At 45.7% G+C, this 17,500-nt stretch overlaps 3 protein-coding genes and 1 non-coding gene across 6 annotated transcripts in view; 2 read left to right on the top strand and 2 right to left on the bottom strand.

The window, feature by feature from the left end:
- The window catches only part of LOC138636391 (CXXC-type zinc finger protein 5-like), a 13,615-nt gene extending 7,278 nt beyond the window's left edge, over positions 1-6,337 (bottom strand). The window contains exons 1-3 of the mRNA XM_069724387.1: positions 5,874-6,337; positions 2,443-2,653; positions 1-124 (exon numbers count right to left, since the gene is read on the bottom strand). The exon at positions 1-124 is cut by the window's left edge and continues 288 nt beyond it. Coding sequence (XP_069580488.1) covers positions 1-124; positions 2,443-2,559 — 241 coding nt within the window. The 5' untranslated portion in view covers positions 2,560-2,653; positions 5,874-6,337. The remainder of the gene's footprint in view (positions 125-2,442; positions 2,654-5,873) is intronic.
- Positions 6,338-11,543: 5,206 nt separating this feature from the next.
- Positions 11,544-14,514, top strand: prelid1b (PRELI domain containing 1b). 3 transcript variants are annotated; one of them, XM_069724405.1, is made up of 5 exons: positions 11,544-11,718; positions 13,033-13,147; positions 13,685-13,910; positions 14,217-14,330; positions 14,419-14,514. In XM_069724405.1, the coding sequence occupies exons 2-5, from the start codon at positions 13,056-13,058 to the stop codon at positions 14,512-14,514; spliced, it is 528 nt and encodes a 175-aa protein (XP_069580506.1). In that variant the 5' UTR covers positions 11,544-11,718; positions 13,033-13,055. The 3 variants fall into 3 exon arrangements, with proteins under 3 accessions (XP_069580506.1, XP_069580508.1, XP_069580507.1); XM_069724407.1 differs by lacking the exon at positions 11,544-11,718 and adding an exon at positions 11,755-12,053; XM_069724406.1 differs by lacking the exon at positions 11,544-11,718 and adding an exon at positions 12,063-12,209.
- On the top strand, positions 12,193-12,264 carry trnag-ucc (transfer RNA glycine (anticodon UCC)). Its single transcript has one exon. It is a non-coding gene; the product is annotated as a tRNA-Gly (tRNA).
- Positions 14,515-14,619: 105 nt separating the features above from the next.
- Positions 14,620-17,320, bottom strand: LOC138636409 (low affinity immunoglobulin gamma Fc region receptor II-like). Its single transcript, XM_069724411.1, has 2 exons — positions 16,346-17,320; positions 14,620-16,270 (listed from the first exon to the last, which is right to left on the bottom strand). Exons 1-2 carry the CDS (start codon positions 16,644-16,646, stop codon positions 15,969-15,971), a joined length of 603 nt encoding a protein of 200 aa, XP_069580512.1. The 5' UTR covers positions 16,647-17,320; the 3' UTR covers positions 14,620-15,968.
- Between the last annotated feature and the right edge of the window lie 180 nt (positions 17,321-17,500).

Raw genomic sequence — 17,500 nt, 5'->3', positions numbered from 1 at the left:
CGGACTGCGGGAAGTTTGTGACGTTCATGTTCATGTTGACGTTGGTCTTGTAGAAGCTGGCGATGGAGGAGCGGTACCGGTCCATCTCGGTGCTGTAGTCCAGCATCGGCGCCAGGCTGGACACCTGCAACAAACACCACCACCACCATTACTGCCATCAGCACCGGGAAACACCGCCAAGACTCACGTACTGCCCATAAATTCTGCTGAACTCAGAACGCAGAGCAGAACCGGGTTGGCTGGGACCGACTGAGTCGACCGACCGTCCCAACCGACCGACTGACCGTCCCTACCGACCAACCCAACCGACCCGACCGATCCGACCGACCAACCCAACCGACCAACCCAACCGTCCCTACCGACCAACCCAACCGACCCGACCGATTCAACCGACCGACTGACCGTCCCTACCAACCAACCCAACCGACCGACCAACCCAACCGATCCGACTGACCAACCCGACCAACCCAACCGACCGTCCCGACCAAACAACCCGACCGATCTGACTGACCGACCCGACCGACTGACCAACCCTACCGACCAACCCAACCCAACCGATCCGACCGACCCAACCGAACAACCCGACCCGACCCGACCGACCAACCCAACTGATCCGACCGACCGACCGTCCCGACCGATCTGACTGACCCGACCGACCCGACTGACCGACCCGACCAACCCAACCGACCGTCCCGACCAAACAACCCGACCAATCCGACCCGACCGACCGACCGACCCAACCGATCCGACCGAACAACCTGACCGATCCGACTGACCGACCGATCCGACTGATCGACCGACCCGACCTGACCGACCGAACAACCCGACCGAACAACCCGACCAATCCGACTGACCGACCAACCCGACTGATCGACTGACCCGACCCGACCGACCAACCCGACCGACTGTCCCAACCGACCAACCCGACCGATCCAACTGACCGACCCGACCAACCCAACCGACCGTCCCGACCAAACAACCCGACCAATCCGACCCGACCGACCAACCCAACCGATCCAACCGAACAACCTGACCGATCCGACTGACCGACCAACCTGACCGAACAACCCGACCGATCCGACTGACCGACCAACCCGACTGACCGACCAACCCGACCGATCCGACTGACCAACCCAACCAACCCAACCGACCGTCCCGACCAAACAACCCGACCGATCTGACTGGCCGATCCGACCGACTGACCAACCCTACCGACCAACCCAACCCAACCGATCCGACCGACCCAACCGAACAACCCGACCGATCCGACCCGACCGACCAACCCAACTGATCAGACCGACCGACCGTCCCGACCGATCCGACTGACCCGACCGACCGACCCGACTGACCGACCCGACCAACCCAACATCCCGACCAAACAACCCGACCAATCCGACCCGACCGACCGACCCAACCGATCCGACCGAACAACCTGACCGATCCGACTGATCGACCGACCCGACCTGACCGACCGACCAACCCGACCGAACAACCCGACCGATCCGACTGACCGACCAACCCGACCGATCCGACTGACCGACCAACCCGACTGATCGACCAACCCGACCCGACTGACCGACCAACCCGACTGACCGACCAACCCGACTGATCGACTGACCCGACCCGACCGACCAACCCGACCGACTGTCCCGACCGACCAACCCGACCGATCCGACTGACCGACCCGACCAACCCAACCGACCGTTCCGACCAAACAACCCGACCAATCTGACTGACCCAACCGACCGACCCGACCGAACAACCCGACCGATCCGACTGACCGACCCGACCAACCCAACCGACCGTCCCGACCAATCCGACCCGACTGACCAACCCAACCGATCCGACCGACCAAACAACCTGACCGATCCGACTGACCGACCGATCCGACTGATCGACCGACCGACCCGGCCGAACAACCCGACCAATCTGACTGACCGACCAATCCGACTGACCGACCAACCCGACTGATCGACCAACCCGACTGATCGACCAATCTGACTGACCGACCAACCCGACTGACCGACCAACCCGACTGATCGACCAACCCGACTGATCGACCAATCCGACTGACCGACCAACCCGACTGATCGACCAACCCGACCCGACCAACCGACCGACCAATCCGACCGAACAACCCGACCGATCCGACTGACCGACCAACCCGACTGATCGACTGACCCGACCCGACCGACCAACCGACCGACCCGACCGTCCCGACCGACCAACCCGACTGACCCGACCGGACCAACCGACCGGATCCGACCGAAATTTACTTTCTACGAACCGCTCGATGTCGCGGACGAGATGTTTGCAACGTAACGAAAACGCAACCCTTTGGTTCTCCAGTCCTGGTTCTGGTCCCGGTTCTGTCCCGGTTCAGACCCTGGTGGTTTTGAGCCGCACTGATCTCAGAAATGAAAAAGCGGAATGACGACTCACCTGTCCCTGCCCGCCGTAACCATGGTGATTGGGGTGATGGTGCGAGGGGGCGGAGCTTCTCTGGAGCATCGAGGAGAGGTCGCTCTCCACGCACACGCCGCTCGTCATGCCCGACATGACCTCACGCACACGTATACATGTAAACACACACACGCTTGCTCGTGCAGGAAGTCGGCGAGCGGTTAGGTCTGTGTGCTCGTCTCCTTTTGTTCTGTAGATAAAAAACAAAGACAGAAATCAAGAAGGTGCTTCTCTAAATATTTAGTAAAGTCGCCATCACAAGTAAATGTCGTGATAAACGCTGAAGACGTTCCTCTGACTGATTGTGGAGTTAAATATCGTCCTCTTTCAGCTCCGATGAAACTTGTAACAGAGAAAGAGGACAAACGAGACGTCCTCCATGCTGTTTGTCCTCTGTCCTGCTTGTCCTGCCGAATCATGGCAAACCACCAAAAAATGTACACTGATCCAGCGTGGAACCATGTTTACGGCGAACCAAAAAGTAGAAAAAACACGGTAGTTAAAGTAGAAAAAACACGGTAGTTAAAAACACGGTAGTTAAAGTAGAAAAAAGAAGGTAAATAAAACACGGTAGTTAAAGTAGAAAAAAGAAGGTAAATAAAACACGATAGTTAAAGTAGAAAATACACGGTAGTTAAAAACACGGTAGTTAAAAACACAGTTGATAAAGTAGAAAAAAGAAGGTAAATAAAACACGGTAGTTAAAGTAGAAAATACACGGTAGTTAAAAACACGGTAGTTAAAAACACAGTTGTTAAAGTAGAAAAAAGAAGGTAAATAAAACACGGTAGTTAAAGTAGAAAATACACGGTAGTTAAAAACACGGTAGTTAAAAAAACGGTAGTTAAAGTAGAAAAAACACGGTAGTTAAAAACACAGTTGTTAAAGTAGAAAAAAGAAGGTAAATAAAACACGGTAGTTAAAGTAGAAAAAAGAAGGTAAATAAAACACGGTAGTTAAAGTAGAAAAAAGAAGGTAAATAAAACACGATAGTTAAAGTAGAAAATACACGGTAGTTAAAAAAACGGTAGTTAAAAAAACGGTAGTTAAAGTAGAAAAAACACGGTAGTTAAAAACACAGTTGTTAAAGTAGAAAAAAGAAGGTAAATAAAACACGGTAGTTAAAAACACAGTAGTTAAAAACAGTAGTTAAAGTAGAAAAAACACGGTAGTTAAAAACACGGTAGTTAAAGTAGAAAAAACACGGTAGTTAAAAACACCGTAGTTAAAGTAGAAAAAACACGGTAGTTAAAAACACGGTAGTTAAAAACAAGATAGTTAAAAACACGGTAGTTAAAAACAAGATAGTTAAAAACAAGATAGTTAAAAACACGGTAGTTAAAAACACGGTAGTTAAAAACAAGATAGTTAAAAACAAGATAGTTAAAAACACGGTAGTTAAAAACACGGCAGTTAAAAACAAGATAGTTAAAAACAAGATAGTTAAAAACACGGTAGTTAAAAACACGGTAGTTAAAAACACGATAGTTAAAAACACGGTAGTTAAAAACACGGTAGTTAAAAACAAGATAGTAAAAACACGGTAGTTAAAAACAAGATAGTTAAAAACAAGATAGTTAAAAACACGGTAGTTAAAAACACGATAGTTAAAAACACGGTAGTTAAAAACACGGTAGTTAAAAACAAGATAGTAAAAACACGGTAGTTAAAAACAAGATAGTTAAAAACAAGATAGTTAAAAACACGGTAGTTAAAAACAAGATAGTTAAAAACAAGATAGTTAAAAACACGGTAGTTAAAAACACGATAGTTAAAAACACGGTAGTTAAAAACACGGTAGTTAAAAACAAGATAGTAAAAACACGGTAGTTAAAAACAAGATAGTTAAAAACAAGATAGTTAAAAACACGGTAGTTAAAAACAAGATAGTAAAAACACGGTAGTTAAAAACAAGATAGTAAAAACACGGTAGTTAAAAATAAGATAGTTAAAAACACGGTAGTTAAAAACACGGCAGTTAAAAACAAGATAGTAAAAACACGGTAGTTAAAAACACGGTAGTTAAAAACACGATAGTTAAAAACACGATAGTTAAAAACAAGATAGTAAAAACACGGTAGTTAAAAACATGATAGTTAAAAACACGGTAGTTAAAAACAAGATAGTTAAAAACAAGGTAGTTAAAAACACGATAGTTAAAAACAAGATAATAAAAACACGGTAGTTAAAAACACGGCAGTTAAAAACAAGATAGTAAAAACACGGTAGTTAAAAACATGATAGTTAAAAACACGGTAGTTAAAAACAAGATAGTTAAAAACAAGGTAGTTAAAAACACACACACACTCTCACACACACACACACACACACACTCTCACACACTCTCACACACACACACACACACACTCACACACACACACACTCTCACACACACACACACACACACACACACACACACACACACACACACACACTCACACACACACACACACACACACACACACACACACTCACACACACACACACACACACACACACACACACACACACACACACACACACACACACACACACACACACACACACACACACACACACACACACACACACACACACACACACACACTCACACACACACACACACACTCACACACACACACACACACACACACACACACACACACACACACACACACACACACACACACACACACACACACACACACACACACACACACACACACACACACACACACACACACACACACACACACACACACACACACACACACACACACACACACACACACACACTCTTTTGTGAAAGTGTGTGAACACAACAGACTGCAAACAGATGTGTGAAATGTGTGCGTGTGCGTGCGATGTCTAACTGGAGTGAGAAAGAAACAGTGTGTGTGTGTGTGTGTGTGTGTGTGTGTGTGTGTGTGTGTGTGTATGTATGTATATGTGTGTGTGTGTGTGTGTGTGTGTGTGTGTGTGTGTGTGTGTGTGTGTGTGTGTGTGTGTGTGTGTGTGTGTGTGTGTGTGTGTGTGTGTGTGTGTGTGTGTGTGTGTGTGTGTGTGTGTGTGTATGAATGTGTGTGTGTGTGTTGGCGCGTGCCCCCCCCCAGGTGTAACTAATTATCCTGTCCGGTCAACCGGCAGCGCGAGCTCCGACAGAAGGTCACGGTGGCCACCGGCCGCGAGGGGAAAACGGCTCTCCCACGCGACACATTAACAACCTCCCTCCCTTCCTCCCCCCTCCCCCCTCAGGCACAGAAAGGCAGGGAGGGAGGGGGGGGGGGGGGGGTGAGGGAGGGGGAGGGGGGGTCAACCCCCCTAAAAAGCCCGACCCGATAAGAACCGATAAATACCGTGAACGCAGCATGCAGTCCGACAGAGAGGAGGAGTAACCGAGAAGATGGACGGCGCGTGCTTCTGCTACTTACCGGGCCCGCGAGGAGGAGGAGGAGGAGGAGGAGGTGGATGTGGAGGAAGAGGGTGATGAGGAGCAGAGGAGGAAGGAGGAGAAGAGGAAGAAGACCGTCTGGGAATTAGCCCGCCACGGATCATGGCTGGCGGGAAAGGAGACGGAGAGAGAGGAGAGGAGGGGAGGGGGGGGAAGGAGCACCGGGAGGGATTTGTCGGTCTGTTGGTACCGAGAAGAGGGAGGAGGAGGGAGGAGGAGGAGGAGGGGGGTAACGGATAACGGGGGGCGGATGGATAATCACCTGGGGGGGGGGAGGGGGGTAAATGATCCCGGACGAGCTGAGGAGGAAACGGCTCAGAGGAGAACCTGGAGGGGCGGGAAAAGAGGAGAACCTGGAGGGGCGGGAAAAGAGGAGAGGAGCCAACACACCACCATGGGGACGGAGGGGATAATGGCGGAGGTTAGGAACGGATACGTGCGTCGTTCTCGTGACGGGGGGGGGGGGGGGGGGGGGGGGGCTCGTGTCTCCTGTCAGCGTGCTGCGGTGAACCGTCTGATTAGGCGCTGAGTGGGGGGGGGGGCGCAGCTGATTGGCTGCCTGCCGGAGGAGACAGATGGAGGCGGAGAGCCACGAAACCACTCAGTGACGCTGTTTTGACACGTGGTGGGTTTTATTTTTGTGCCTCTGATGCTTTCATGATTTCATATTTTCATTTGATAAACTTTTAAACTAATTCTATTTCTGATTAGATTTAATATTGAAATATTCGTCACAGTATTGTTACGTCCTGTCTGCAGGACGCCGTGGTGAAAGTGATTTTCTGTGTTTTGCTTCAGTATTTATTTACGCGTCCATCTCTGACAAACATTTGACTTTGTTCTCCTCTAAATGTGTCTGACAGCTTTACGTAATAAACTTGATCTGTGTGGCACCTTTCATACACAAAATTGCTTTAGGAAACCAATATTGGATGGTGGTGATCTTCAGGCCTTCAGGCAGCACTGCATTAAAAACACACTGTTCTGGAGTGGAAATCACTGCATGGGCTCAGGAACACTTGTGAAAACCATCGTCTGTGAACACAGTTCATCGCTGCGTCCACAAATGATGTTCAAACTCTCCAAAGAAGAAACCAGATAGAAACATGAGATTGAAGACGGAGTGAGGATGGATCACAATTTAATTTAATGAAAATCAAAACAAATGAAAGTCTGATCTGAATTTATCGTCTCAGCTGTTTTTCTGGTTCTCAGGACTTTACTAGGATACGATGAAACACTGCAGATTAAACTAAAAATGATCAGTTATTGATCAGAGACATTTGATTTTTTTTTTTTTGTGATTTTATACACTTTATTAATCCCCGAGGGGAAATGTCTTCACGACAGCAGGGGGGCTCTCAGGGGGGGCTCTCAGGGGGGAGCTGCTGCAGCAGGCTGCCACTAGCGCGGCGCCAGGTAACCTGACCTGAGGTGCATGTTTTTGGATGATGGGAGGAAGCCGGAGAACCCGGAGAGAACCCACGCAAGCACAGGGAGAACATGCAAACTCCGCACAGAAAGGCCCAGGACCGGATTCGAACCCGGAACCTTTTTTGCTGTGAGGCGACGGTGCTAACCACTGCACCACCGTGCCGCCCAGTCTTTTCTTTCAAACACACAAACACAGAGCGGGGCTTCTGCGAAGGACGTCAGGGGTTCAGATTTAAGCTCAAGGGCACAGGAGGCTGGTACTTCATTCAGGGGCCACACTCATATTCACGGACAGCTTCCACAGATGGCTTTGCATTCAGAGGCAGGCGAGAAATGATCTGAAACAAAGAGTGATCTGCACAACACACCCACCACACAATACTCAAAGATTCGAGTTCTACTCATCTTATGGTCTTAAGATGCAAAGCAACAGGGCCCAGAGGCCAAAGAGGAATATGCTAGTAAAGCATTGTTACTGATGATTTGAGGTTAACATAAAGCCAGTTCCAAGATGTCACTTTGTTAACTACAACATTGCAGAAAGTAAGCCATCGTCTTACTACATGCTCCGGGTTAGAGGACTTGACTCGTGCTTGGTTGAACCAGTCTTGCCCTGTGATGTCTGTGAAGAGAAGTGTAGGGAGACGCCCAACCAAAAACCAATGCACAATATAAACTATAGCAACACATTTGCGCTGCATTTCAGGCCAAATTAAAGCTGCACCATGCACAGCTTTAAATCAAATATCAAATATATAAACACGGAAACACATTTTTCTGCACATGTACTTTTACTTTTGATACTGCAGGTTTTGAACACGTTATCACAGAGTATTTGTAGTACTTTTACTTCTGCTGCCAACATGAAGGACAAATAGGCCTCATTACTAAACATCTTTTATGTTGTCTTTATTGTGTTTTTATGTTGTATTTATTGTGTTTTTATGGTGTATTTCTTGTGTTTTTATGTTGTATTTATTGTGTTTTTATGTTGTATTTCTTGTGTTTTTATGTTGTATTTCTTGTGTTTTTATGTTGTGTTTATTGTGTTTCTATGTTGTATTTATTGTGTGTTAGTGTTGTATTTATTGTGTTTTTATGTTGTATTTATTGTGTTTTTATGTTGTATTTATTGTGTTTTTATGTTGTGTTTATTGTGTTTCTATGTTGTATTTATTGTGTTTTTATGTTGTATTTATTGTGTTTTTATGTTGTGTTTATTGTGTTTCTATGTTGTATTTATTGTGTTTCTATGTTGTATTTATTGTGTTTTTATGTTGTATTTATTGTGTTTTTATGTTGTATTTATTGTGTTTTTATGTTGTATTTATTGTGTTTTTATGGTGTATTTCTTGTGTTTTTATGTTGTATTTATTGTGTTTTTATGTTGTATTTATTGTGTTTTTAATGTTGTATTTATTGTGTGTTTTTATGTTGTATTTATTGTGTGTTAGTGTTGTATTTATTGTGTTTTTGTGTTGTATTTATTGTGTTTTTATGTTGTATTTATTGTGTTTTTATGTTGTATCTATTGTGTTTTTGTGTTGTATTTATTGTGTTTTTATGTTGTATTTATTGTGTTTTTATGTTGTATTTATTGTGTTTTTGTGTTGTATTTATTGTGTTTTTATGTTGTGTTTATTGTGTTTCTATGTTGTATTTATTGTGTTAGTGTTGTATTTATTGTGTTTTTATGTTGTATTTATTGTGTTTCTATGTTGTATTTATTGTGTTTTTATGTTGTATTTATTGTGTTTTTATGTTGTGTTTATTGTGTTTTTATGTTGTGTTTATTGTGTTCCTATGTTGTATTTATTGTGTTTTTATGTTGTATTTATTGTGTTTTTATGTTGTGTTTATTGTGTTTTTATGTTGTGTTTATTGTGTTTCTATGTTGTATTTATTGTGTTTTTATGTTGTGTTTATTGTGTTTCTATGTTGTATTTATTGTGTTTTTATGTTGTGTTTATTGTGCGTTTGTGTTGTATTTGTGTTTTTATGTTGTGTTTATTGTGTTTCTATGTTGTATTTATTGTGTTTTTATGTTGTGTTTATTGTGTTTCTATGTTGTATTTATTGTGTTTTTATGTTGTATTTATTGTGTTTTTATGTTGTGTTTATTGTGTTTTTATGTTGTGTTTATTGTGTTTCTATGTTGTATTTATTGTGTTTTTATGTTGTGTTTATTGTGTTTCTATGTTGTATTTATTGTGTTTTTATGTTGTGTTTATTGTGCGTTTGTGTTGTATTTGTGTTTTTATGTTGTGTTTATTGTGTTTCTATGTTGTATTTATTGTGTTTTTATGTTGTGTTTATTGTGTTTCTATGTTGTATTTATTGTGTTTCTATGTTGTATTTATTGTGTTTTTATGTTGTGTTTATTGTGTTTCTATGTTGTATTTATTGTGTTTTTATGTTGTATTTATTGTGTTATTATGTTGTATTTATTGTGTTTTTATGTTGAATTTATTGTGTTTCTATGTTGTGTTTATTGTGTTTTTATGTTGTGTTTATTGTGTTTCTATGTTGTATTTATTGTGTTTTTATGTTGTGTTTATTGTGTTTCTATGTTGTATTTATTGTGTTTTTATGTTGTATTTATTGTGTTATTATGTTGTATTTATTGTGTTTTTATGTTGTATTTATTGTGTTTCTATGTTGTATTTATTGTGTTTTTATGTTGTGTTTATTGTGTTTCTATGTTGTATTTATTGTGTTTTTATGTTGTATTTATTGTGTGTTTGTGTTGTATTTATTGTGTTTTTATGTTGTATTTATTGTTTGTGTTGTATTTATTGTGTTTTTATGTTGTATTTATTGTGTGTGTTTGTGTTGTATTTATTGTGTTTTATTGTGTATTTTATTTATTTATTTTATTTATTGTGTATTTTATTTATTTATTGTGTATTTATGTTGTATTTATTGTGTGTGTTTTATTGTGTATTTTATTTATTTATTTTATTTTATTTATTGTGTATTTTATTTATGTATTGTGTGTTTGTGTTGTTACTGCTGACAGTTAGAAATCCACCAGATGACAGGAAATAATCCAAATTGAGGTTTCGAGCAGTGTTTTTCAGGTTGTTTCTGTCTCAGAAGAAACATTTCATCCTTCTTGTATTCGTCCTTCAGAGAGAATAATGTGAGAAAATGAAACTTCCTCTGATGTTTCTGTGATTAACCTTCGGATGGTTTTATATTTGCAACAACACACGTTATTTAAAATATGTCGACTGCGTTTGAAAAGCAAAACCTGAATCTGCAAAGTGGAGGAAGATGAAGCTGATGAAGAGCAGCAGAAGGAAGGTTTTTAGAAATGAACAGGAAATGAAAGCCAGCAGGTTGACCTCTGACCTCTGACCTCTGACCCATGTGGTGGCGGTCGGAGGCTTTTTTTTATCCTGCAAAATATAAAAAGGGAAAATCACATTAACTCAGTGAATCTGTAATCCGTCCTGCACCCGCTGGAACCAGACCGGAACCAGACCGGAACCAGACCAGAACCAGAATGGAACCAGACCAGAACCAGAAACCAGACCGGAACCAGAATGGAACCAGACCGCAACCAGAATGGAACCAGACCGGAACCAGACCGCAACCAGACCGGAACCAGACCGGAACCAGACCGCAACCAGACCGGAACCAGACCGCAACCAGACCGCAACCAGACCGCAACCAGAATGGAACCAGACCGGAACCAGACCGGAACCAGAATAGAACCAGACCGGAACCAGACCAGAACCAGAATGGAACCAGACCGGAACCAGACCAGAACCAGAATGGAACCAGAATGGAACCAGACCGGAACCAGACCGCAACCAGACCGCAACCAGACCGGAACCAGACCGGAACCAGAATGGAACCAGACCGGAACCAGACCGCAACCAGACCGCAACCAGACCGCAACCAGAATGGAACAAGACCGGAACCAGACCGCAACCAGACCGGAACCAGACCGGAACCAGACCGGAACCAGAATGGAACCAAACCGGACCCAGACCGGAACCAGATCGGAACCAGACTGGAACCAAACCGGACCCAGACCGGAACCGGACCCAGACCGGAACCAGACTGGGACCGAACCGGACCCAGACCGGAACCAGAATGGAACCAGAATGGAACAAGACCGGAACCAGACCGGAACCAGACTGGAACCAAACCGGACCCAGACTGGAACCGGACCCAGCAGGCTGCATTAAAACCGGTTGAAGCCCGCCATCTAGCGGAGGAAGCGGGACGTGTATGCAGTACGATCGGCTGGCTCCACGTTTCTGTCCTTCCTTCTTTTCTTTCTGTCCTAAATGTGCACCGGCTGCAAACCGAGCAGCCAGACGAACCTGCGGCGGTCCGGTGCACGCAGCGCTCCGCGGGGCTTCAACACCGGGCTGCAGGTACGTCTGATCCTCGGCTAGCCGTTAGCCATTAGCTTCCTCTGCGGCTGGAGCTAACAGCTAATGCTAGCCGCATCCACCGCGGAACGTTCACACAAACAACACGTGAGCGTCACGAGGCGCGCGGACGGGCTGACGTCACGAGGACCGGTGAATGGACCAGAAGACAAACGTTCACAGAACCGCCACGAACTAACTTCGTTCATGTTAGCCGGCTCTCCTCCGAGCTGAACCAGAAGAACTCCGCTCCTCTGAACACCTCCTGCTCCTCTGTGAACACCTCCTGCTCCTCTGTGAACACCTCCTGCTCCGGCAGCACGTCACTGTTCTCACAGGTTTCACACGAAATGTTACATCACTGAATTAAAAACGTAAAATCATAAAAACAGCCCCACGGGACGCAGCTGACATAACTGCGCACGATCACGTCTTTTTCCTGGATTAAATCCCGTTCCGAGGCGCTTTCGTCTCCAGGCGTTGGTGGTATAGTGGTGAGCATAGCTGCCTTCCAAGCAGTTGACCCGGGTTCGATTCCCGGCCAACGCAGATGCCTTTTTTTGGGGGTTGTTTGTTTGTTGTTTTTGCTTTGAGTGGAAAGAATTACGAGCTTTATATGAATTGTTTTTTGTTGCATAGCATGTATAATGACTGTAGACACATTTTCTGAGTTGGTATACATAATATGACGTAGGAACCGAGCTAAACACACCAGTAGAAGCAGAAGTCTTGCAAATATTCACTAATATGAAATATAATATCATCATGATGCTCTGCAAAATCAGCTGTGGTGATACATGTTTATATGTTTCCTGTCCAAAAATCTCCTTATTCAACCTATCCAAACTAAGCTTGTCTTTTTTATTTTTTTTATTTGGGAAACAATTTTCTTAACTGTTCACTTTGTAAAACATCTTCACGAACACACCTTCATCACTTTAGAAAAAAAAAAGTAGTAAATCTGCTCTTGTAAAAATCCTCTGGGGCGTAAAAGTAAAAAAAAAAATGAAGTTACGTGATTTTATCAGCAAAATATAGAATATTAAAAGTTAAAGGTCCCACTAAGCAGATGGTTTGAGACGGTTCTCGGTTTCATGTCCTTGTAAAGCAAACAGTTTTTGGGTTTTGGACAGTAAGTTGACAAAAAAAACAACTTAAAATTAGTCGCCTTGACATTTGAAGTTAAATCTCTTATGGCTCAGTTTGTTGTTTTGTTTGCAAAATCAACCGAGGTGTAAACATTTTCCAACAAGACGATAAAGATTTGTAATGAAACGATGAAAAAACCTTTAACCCACGTTCCTTTTTGCCGTGCAGCTGCTGGATGAGTCGGTGTAGACATGGGGAGGTATTTCCACAGCGAAGTCGACATCAAGAGTCCGTGGCAGCAAGTGTTGGCCGCCTTCTGGCAGCGCTACCCGAACCCATACAGGTAATTCATGATCCGCTCACCTGACGGACTCGTCCTCAATCAATTTGATTCATTATTTTGTTTATGAAATTTGAGGAAGCAACGAAAGATGTGTTTAAATGTTTGATGTCCGACCACCAGTCCAAAGTCATTGAGGACTCATTGAGGACACATTGAGGACACATTGAGAACTCATTAAGGACACATTGAGGACACATTGAGGACTCATTGAGGACACATTGAGGACTCATTGAGAACTCATTGAGGACACATTGAGGACACATTGAGGACACATTGAGGAAACATTGAGAACACGTTGAGGACACATTGAGGACTCATTGAGGACACATTGAGGACTCATTGAGGACACATTGAGAACTCATTAAGGACACATTGAGAACACATTGAGGACTCATTGAGGACACATTGAGGACTCATTGAGAACTCATTGAGGACACATTGAGGACTCATTGAGGAAACATTGAGGACACGTTGAGGACACATTGAGGACACATTGTGTCCAGTATGTGTGCTTATGAAATGCTTGTTCTTTATCAGCACCCATGTTCTCACCGAGGACGTCCTGTACCGGGAAGTCACCTCCAACAACCTCCTGTTGTCCCGGCGACTGCTGACCAAGACCAATCGGCTGCCGGGCTGGGCGGAGCGCATCTTCCCGGCCCACATGGCTCGGGCGGTCTACGTCCTGGAGGACTCCATCGTGGACCCGCAGTCAAACACGCTCATCACCAAGACGTGGAACATCAACCACAACACCCTGATGGTGAGGGGGGTTGGTGTGTGTGTGTGTGTGTATGTGTGTGTGTGTGTGTGTGTGTGTGTGTATGTGTGTGTGTGTGTGTGTGTGTAGAGCTCCTCTTCATCAAACGGTCCAGTACAGCAGCTGCTTTACTGCTGACGGTGCACCGATCCACCTGTCAATCTCCCGCTCCATCCGACATAGTGAAACTCTGCGGAGCAGGAAGTGCGTCCCGACCTGAAGGACCGATCCTCGGCTGTACGTCCGTTCTCAGCGTTTGAGGTAGACAGCATGTCCGCCCTGTAACGGTCAGTTTGTTGTGCCTGTCAGACGGTGGTGGAGCGCTGTCTGTTTGAGGCGCACCGCGGCCGGCCGCCGTGGACCAAACTGAGGAGGGAGGCCTGGATCTCCTCGGCCGTGTACGGCCTGGCCCGGCCCATACAGGTACGCACTAAAACCCGACCCGCCAACGTGTCCTCGCTACGATGGTGGAAAGCTCAAGCCTGTCTCACCCTTTCTGTTTGTCCACCAGGAGTTTGGTCTCGCCAGGTTTAAAAGTAACCAAGCTAAAGCCATCAGGGGTCTGGAGTTCGCTCTGTCCAACATTCAGCGGGACGGACACACGTAACCGTACTACCAGCCACGCTGGATTAACTGTGTCTTCACTCAGAGGACCAAGGTTACAACGGAAACACACGTTTTAAGAAACATAATATAGAAAATAAAAATATAGAAGTGGCATGTGTATGTTTTCTGGTCTTGTTTTGTGTCAGCTACACAGAAATAAGAAGTGCTTCATGTGTTGTTAAAAAGTCTTTCCTGTTGTCCTAAAATGAATGTCAGCATTCAATGAAGCATTTCAAGGGTCTCTGTTGACAATTTACAGAGTTTGACCGTGTCTGTGATCTTCGGGCCCTCAGGAGGAACTGCTTTAAAAACAGCTTTGATTCTGTGGTGGAAATCACTGCTTGGGCTCAGGAACACTCGGCTGTAAGCGGTCGTGTTGAAGATTCTCTGTTCCTTGAAAAATTTGACCCAAAATCTGCTGTTTGTCTGCTCCAGTTTCAGGTTTCCACGGTGACATCACAGATGTTCAGGTACCAGCGGTCACGTTAACGTGATGATGACGATGATGATGATGATGTTTTGCTCTCTAGTTTCTGGTACCACCAGAACGTGAATCTCAGTAAAAGACTTTCACCTGTTCATCTTCAGTCCTGATCATCTCCCTCATCACCACGTGGCAGGAAACACTCTCACAAACAGAAGAGATGAACCACAAACAAAAACCACGACAGACAAGATCCTCGCCTTCACTTTTATTTGCTGTTAGATTTTAAAAATCCTCTGAGCGACCAGCCGGTTTCATTTGGACCAGAAGTAAGTGGACTGGTTAGTTCAGAACCAACTCAGACTTTTGTTCTGTGACGTTTTGCCTTTTACATGAAAACAGATTCACACGTAACCGAAGGCTCCGTCAGCTCGGACAGCGTGAAGATCAGAAGCGATGCGCCGCGGTGACGTCATCGTAGTCATCCTCCGATCCCTGCTCGGCCTGGGCGGGCGGGGTCGTCTCCGTGGAGACGGGCAGCTCATTTCCTGCAGTCGGAGCAGGGTAACGAGGAAACGTGGAAAGTTGAATGTTAACTGTCAATCAGCTGTTAGCTGTCAGTTGTTCAGAGAACGATCTGTTACCTGTCGCTCTGCGTCGATATGAAGACACCAAGAGGAGGGTGGAGACGAAGTACGGGCAGAACACCACCAGGTGGCAGACCGCTCTGAGTACAGGCTGGCAGGAGGCGGAGCCAAGAGGGCCTCCCTCTGGAGGTGTATCTGCCAGGTCAGACACACCCTCTCTCTCAGTTTCAACCAGAAGTGTCTGTTGGAGTTCTGTTGGCTTCATAGACTGCTGGGTTTTTGGTTTTTCACTCGTCGTGACAATTTCTCATTTATTTCAGCAGTTTTTTTTTACAGAATTCGCAAACAATCTTTGAAAAATCGCTGCCGAAAGTCGTAGCAGACGACCGCCCGTCGAGTTAAGTGCCGAAGACATGACGGAAGTACAAGTATGGAGGATCGTAATTAGCGCTTCCGCGTCGGCACACAAAATAAGTCCAGCTCCTCACCTGTTGGTGACAGGTGGACGGAGATCCAGCTGGGCGGAGACTCTCCCTGACCGCTGATATTACACCTGTAGAGGCCTTCATCAGACCTGGACACATGGCGGAGGGTCATGTGACCCGCGGGCCGGGTCCCGATGAGGAGGCCGTCCTTATAGAAAGCAGCTGGGAGGTCGGGGGGCGTGGCCTGTGTCTTACAGCGCAGAGTGACATCACCTCCCTCCGTCACAGGGAGGACAGGACTCTGCAGGACCACTGCTCCACCTCAACACAGACAAACGACAGCAGCTCATCCACCTACACAGCTTCATCGGCACTGACTCCGCCCCCTCCTCTTACCTGTGACAGTCAGGTTGATCATGTGACTGGTGGCTCCCTCTCTGGACTCGCACCAGCAAACTCCACCGTCCAATGGGACGATGGAGACAATAGTACAGGAGGAACCAGATGGTTGTCCCCAGTCTCCACACTGAGTCCCGGTTGTTCTGGTTGTGTTTCTCCTCAGAGTCCATCCAGCAGAGACGTCTTCGTCCTCACAGCTCAGAGACACATCGTCTCCTTCAAACAGCTGAGAGCTGCTGGGACTCACAGTCAGACGTGCTGTGAGGAAGGAGGGACGATATGGAGACCAAAGACACATCAGAGTCTCCACGCAGCCCTCAGCACATTTCACTGAACATCAGCAGAAGGTCCTTCAGCATTTCTGTGGTGGTTCAGCAGCTATCATGTCCTCAGATGAAGGTTATCTTTCATTTGGAGGCGTATGCTTGCTTTCATTTAAATAAGTCAATTCATATGAGAGCATTTAGAGTTTCAGGAGGAGGAGCTACTCGTAACATCGGCTTTATTTCTACAATTTCTCACCAAATGCATTTTCACCATTTTCTTGATAAAACTGCCGACGGTGTCAGTCAGGTTTAAACTGCAACAGAGGAAGTTTACTGGCCTTGGTTTGTGATGCAGCTCAGCAGGGAGGCCAGAACGAAAGAGACAAGACGCTCAGGTGAGTTACAGGTTGAACGTTGGACATCGTATCAGATGCATACGTGCTGAATACACAGTGTCCTTACAGAGACGCCACATCAGGGACGTTTCCTCCATCCTGCTGCTCGCTGGTGTCAGATCAACACTACGCTCAGTTCACCGTCACGTCGAACAAAACCCTGCTCCTCCCGCTGAGGCTGGTGGTGGTGGTGTTGGTGGTGTTGGTGGTGTTGGTGGTGGTGGTGATGGTGGTGGTGATGGTGTGGTGGTGGTGGTGGTGATGGTGGTGATGGTGTTGGTGGTGGTGATGGTGGTGGTGGTGGTGTGGTGGTGGTGGTGATGGTGGTGTGGTGGTGGTGGTGATGGTGGTGTGGTGGTGGTGGTGATGGTGGTGTGGTTTCCTCTGCAGACATGTTTCTCTGTTTGCAAAGAACACATTCAACTCTAAAATGAGGATCTGGACAAAAACAGGAAGTAAAAACACCAACAAAATCTAGAAGACAAAAAGCA

Source organism: Brachyistius frenatus, unplaced genomic scaffold (genome assembly GCF_029030835.1).
Source record: "Brachyistius frenatus isolate BFR_SWC_R1_liver_20210118 unplaced genomic scaffold, ASM2903083v1 Contig_375, whole genome shotgun sequence".
Lineage (NCBI taxonomy): Eukaryota > Metazoa > Chordata > Actinopteri > Embiotocidae > Brachyistius > Brachyistius frenatus.
This window is presented reverse-complemented; position numbering and strand designations above follow the sequence as displayed.

What these genes read in the sequence shown, in the direction of transcription:
- prelid1b (XM_069724405.1), top strand. Translation starts at nt 13,056, where the DNA reads ATGGGGAGGTATTTCCACAGCGAAGTCGACATCAAGAGTCCGTGGCAG. An exon ending in TCAACCACAACACCCTGATG is followed by an intron (nt 13,911 to 14,216) that starts GTGAGGGGGGTT and finishes TGTGCCTGTCAG; the next exon opens with ACGGTGGTGGAGCGCTGTCT. An exon ending in GCCTGGCCCGGCCCATACAG is followed by an intron (nt 14,331 to 14,418) that starts GTACGCACTAAA and finishes TTTGTCCACCAG; the next exon opens with GAGTTTGGTCTCGCCAGGTT.
- LOC138636409 (XM_069724411.1), bottom strand. Translation starts at nt 16,646, where the DNA reads ATGTGTCTTTGGTCTCCATATCGTCCCTCCTTCCTCACAGCACGTCTG. An exon ending in GATCAACCTGACTGTCACAG is followed by an intron (nt 16,271 to 16,345) that starts GTAAGAGGAGGG and finishes GTCTGTGTTGAG; the next exon opens with GTGGAGCAGTGGTCCTGCAG.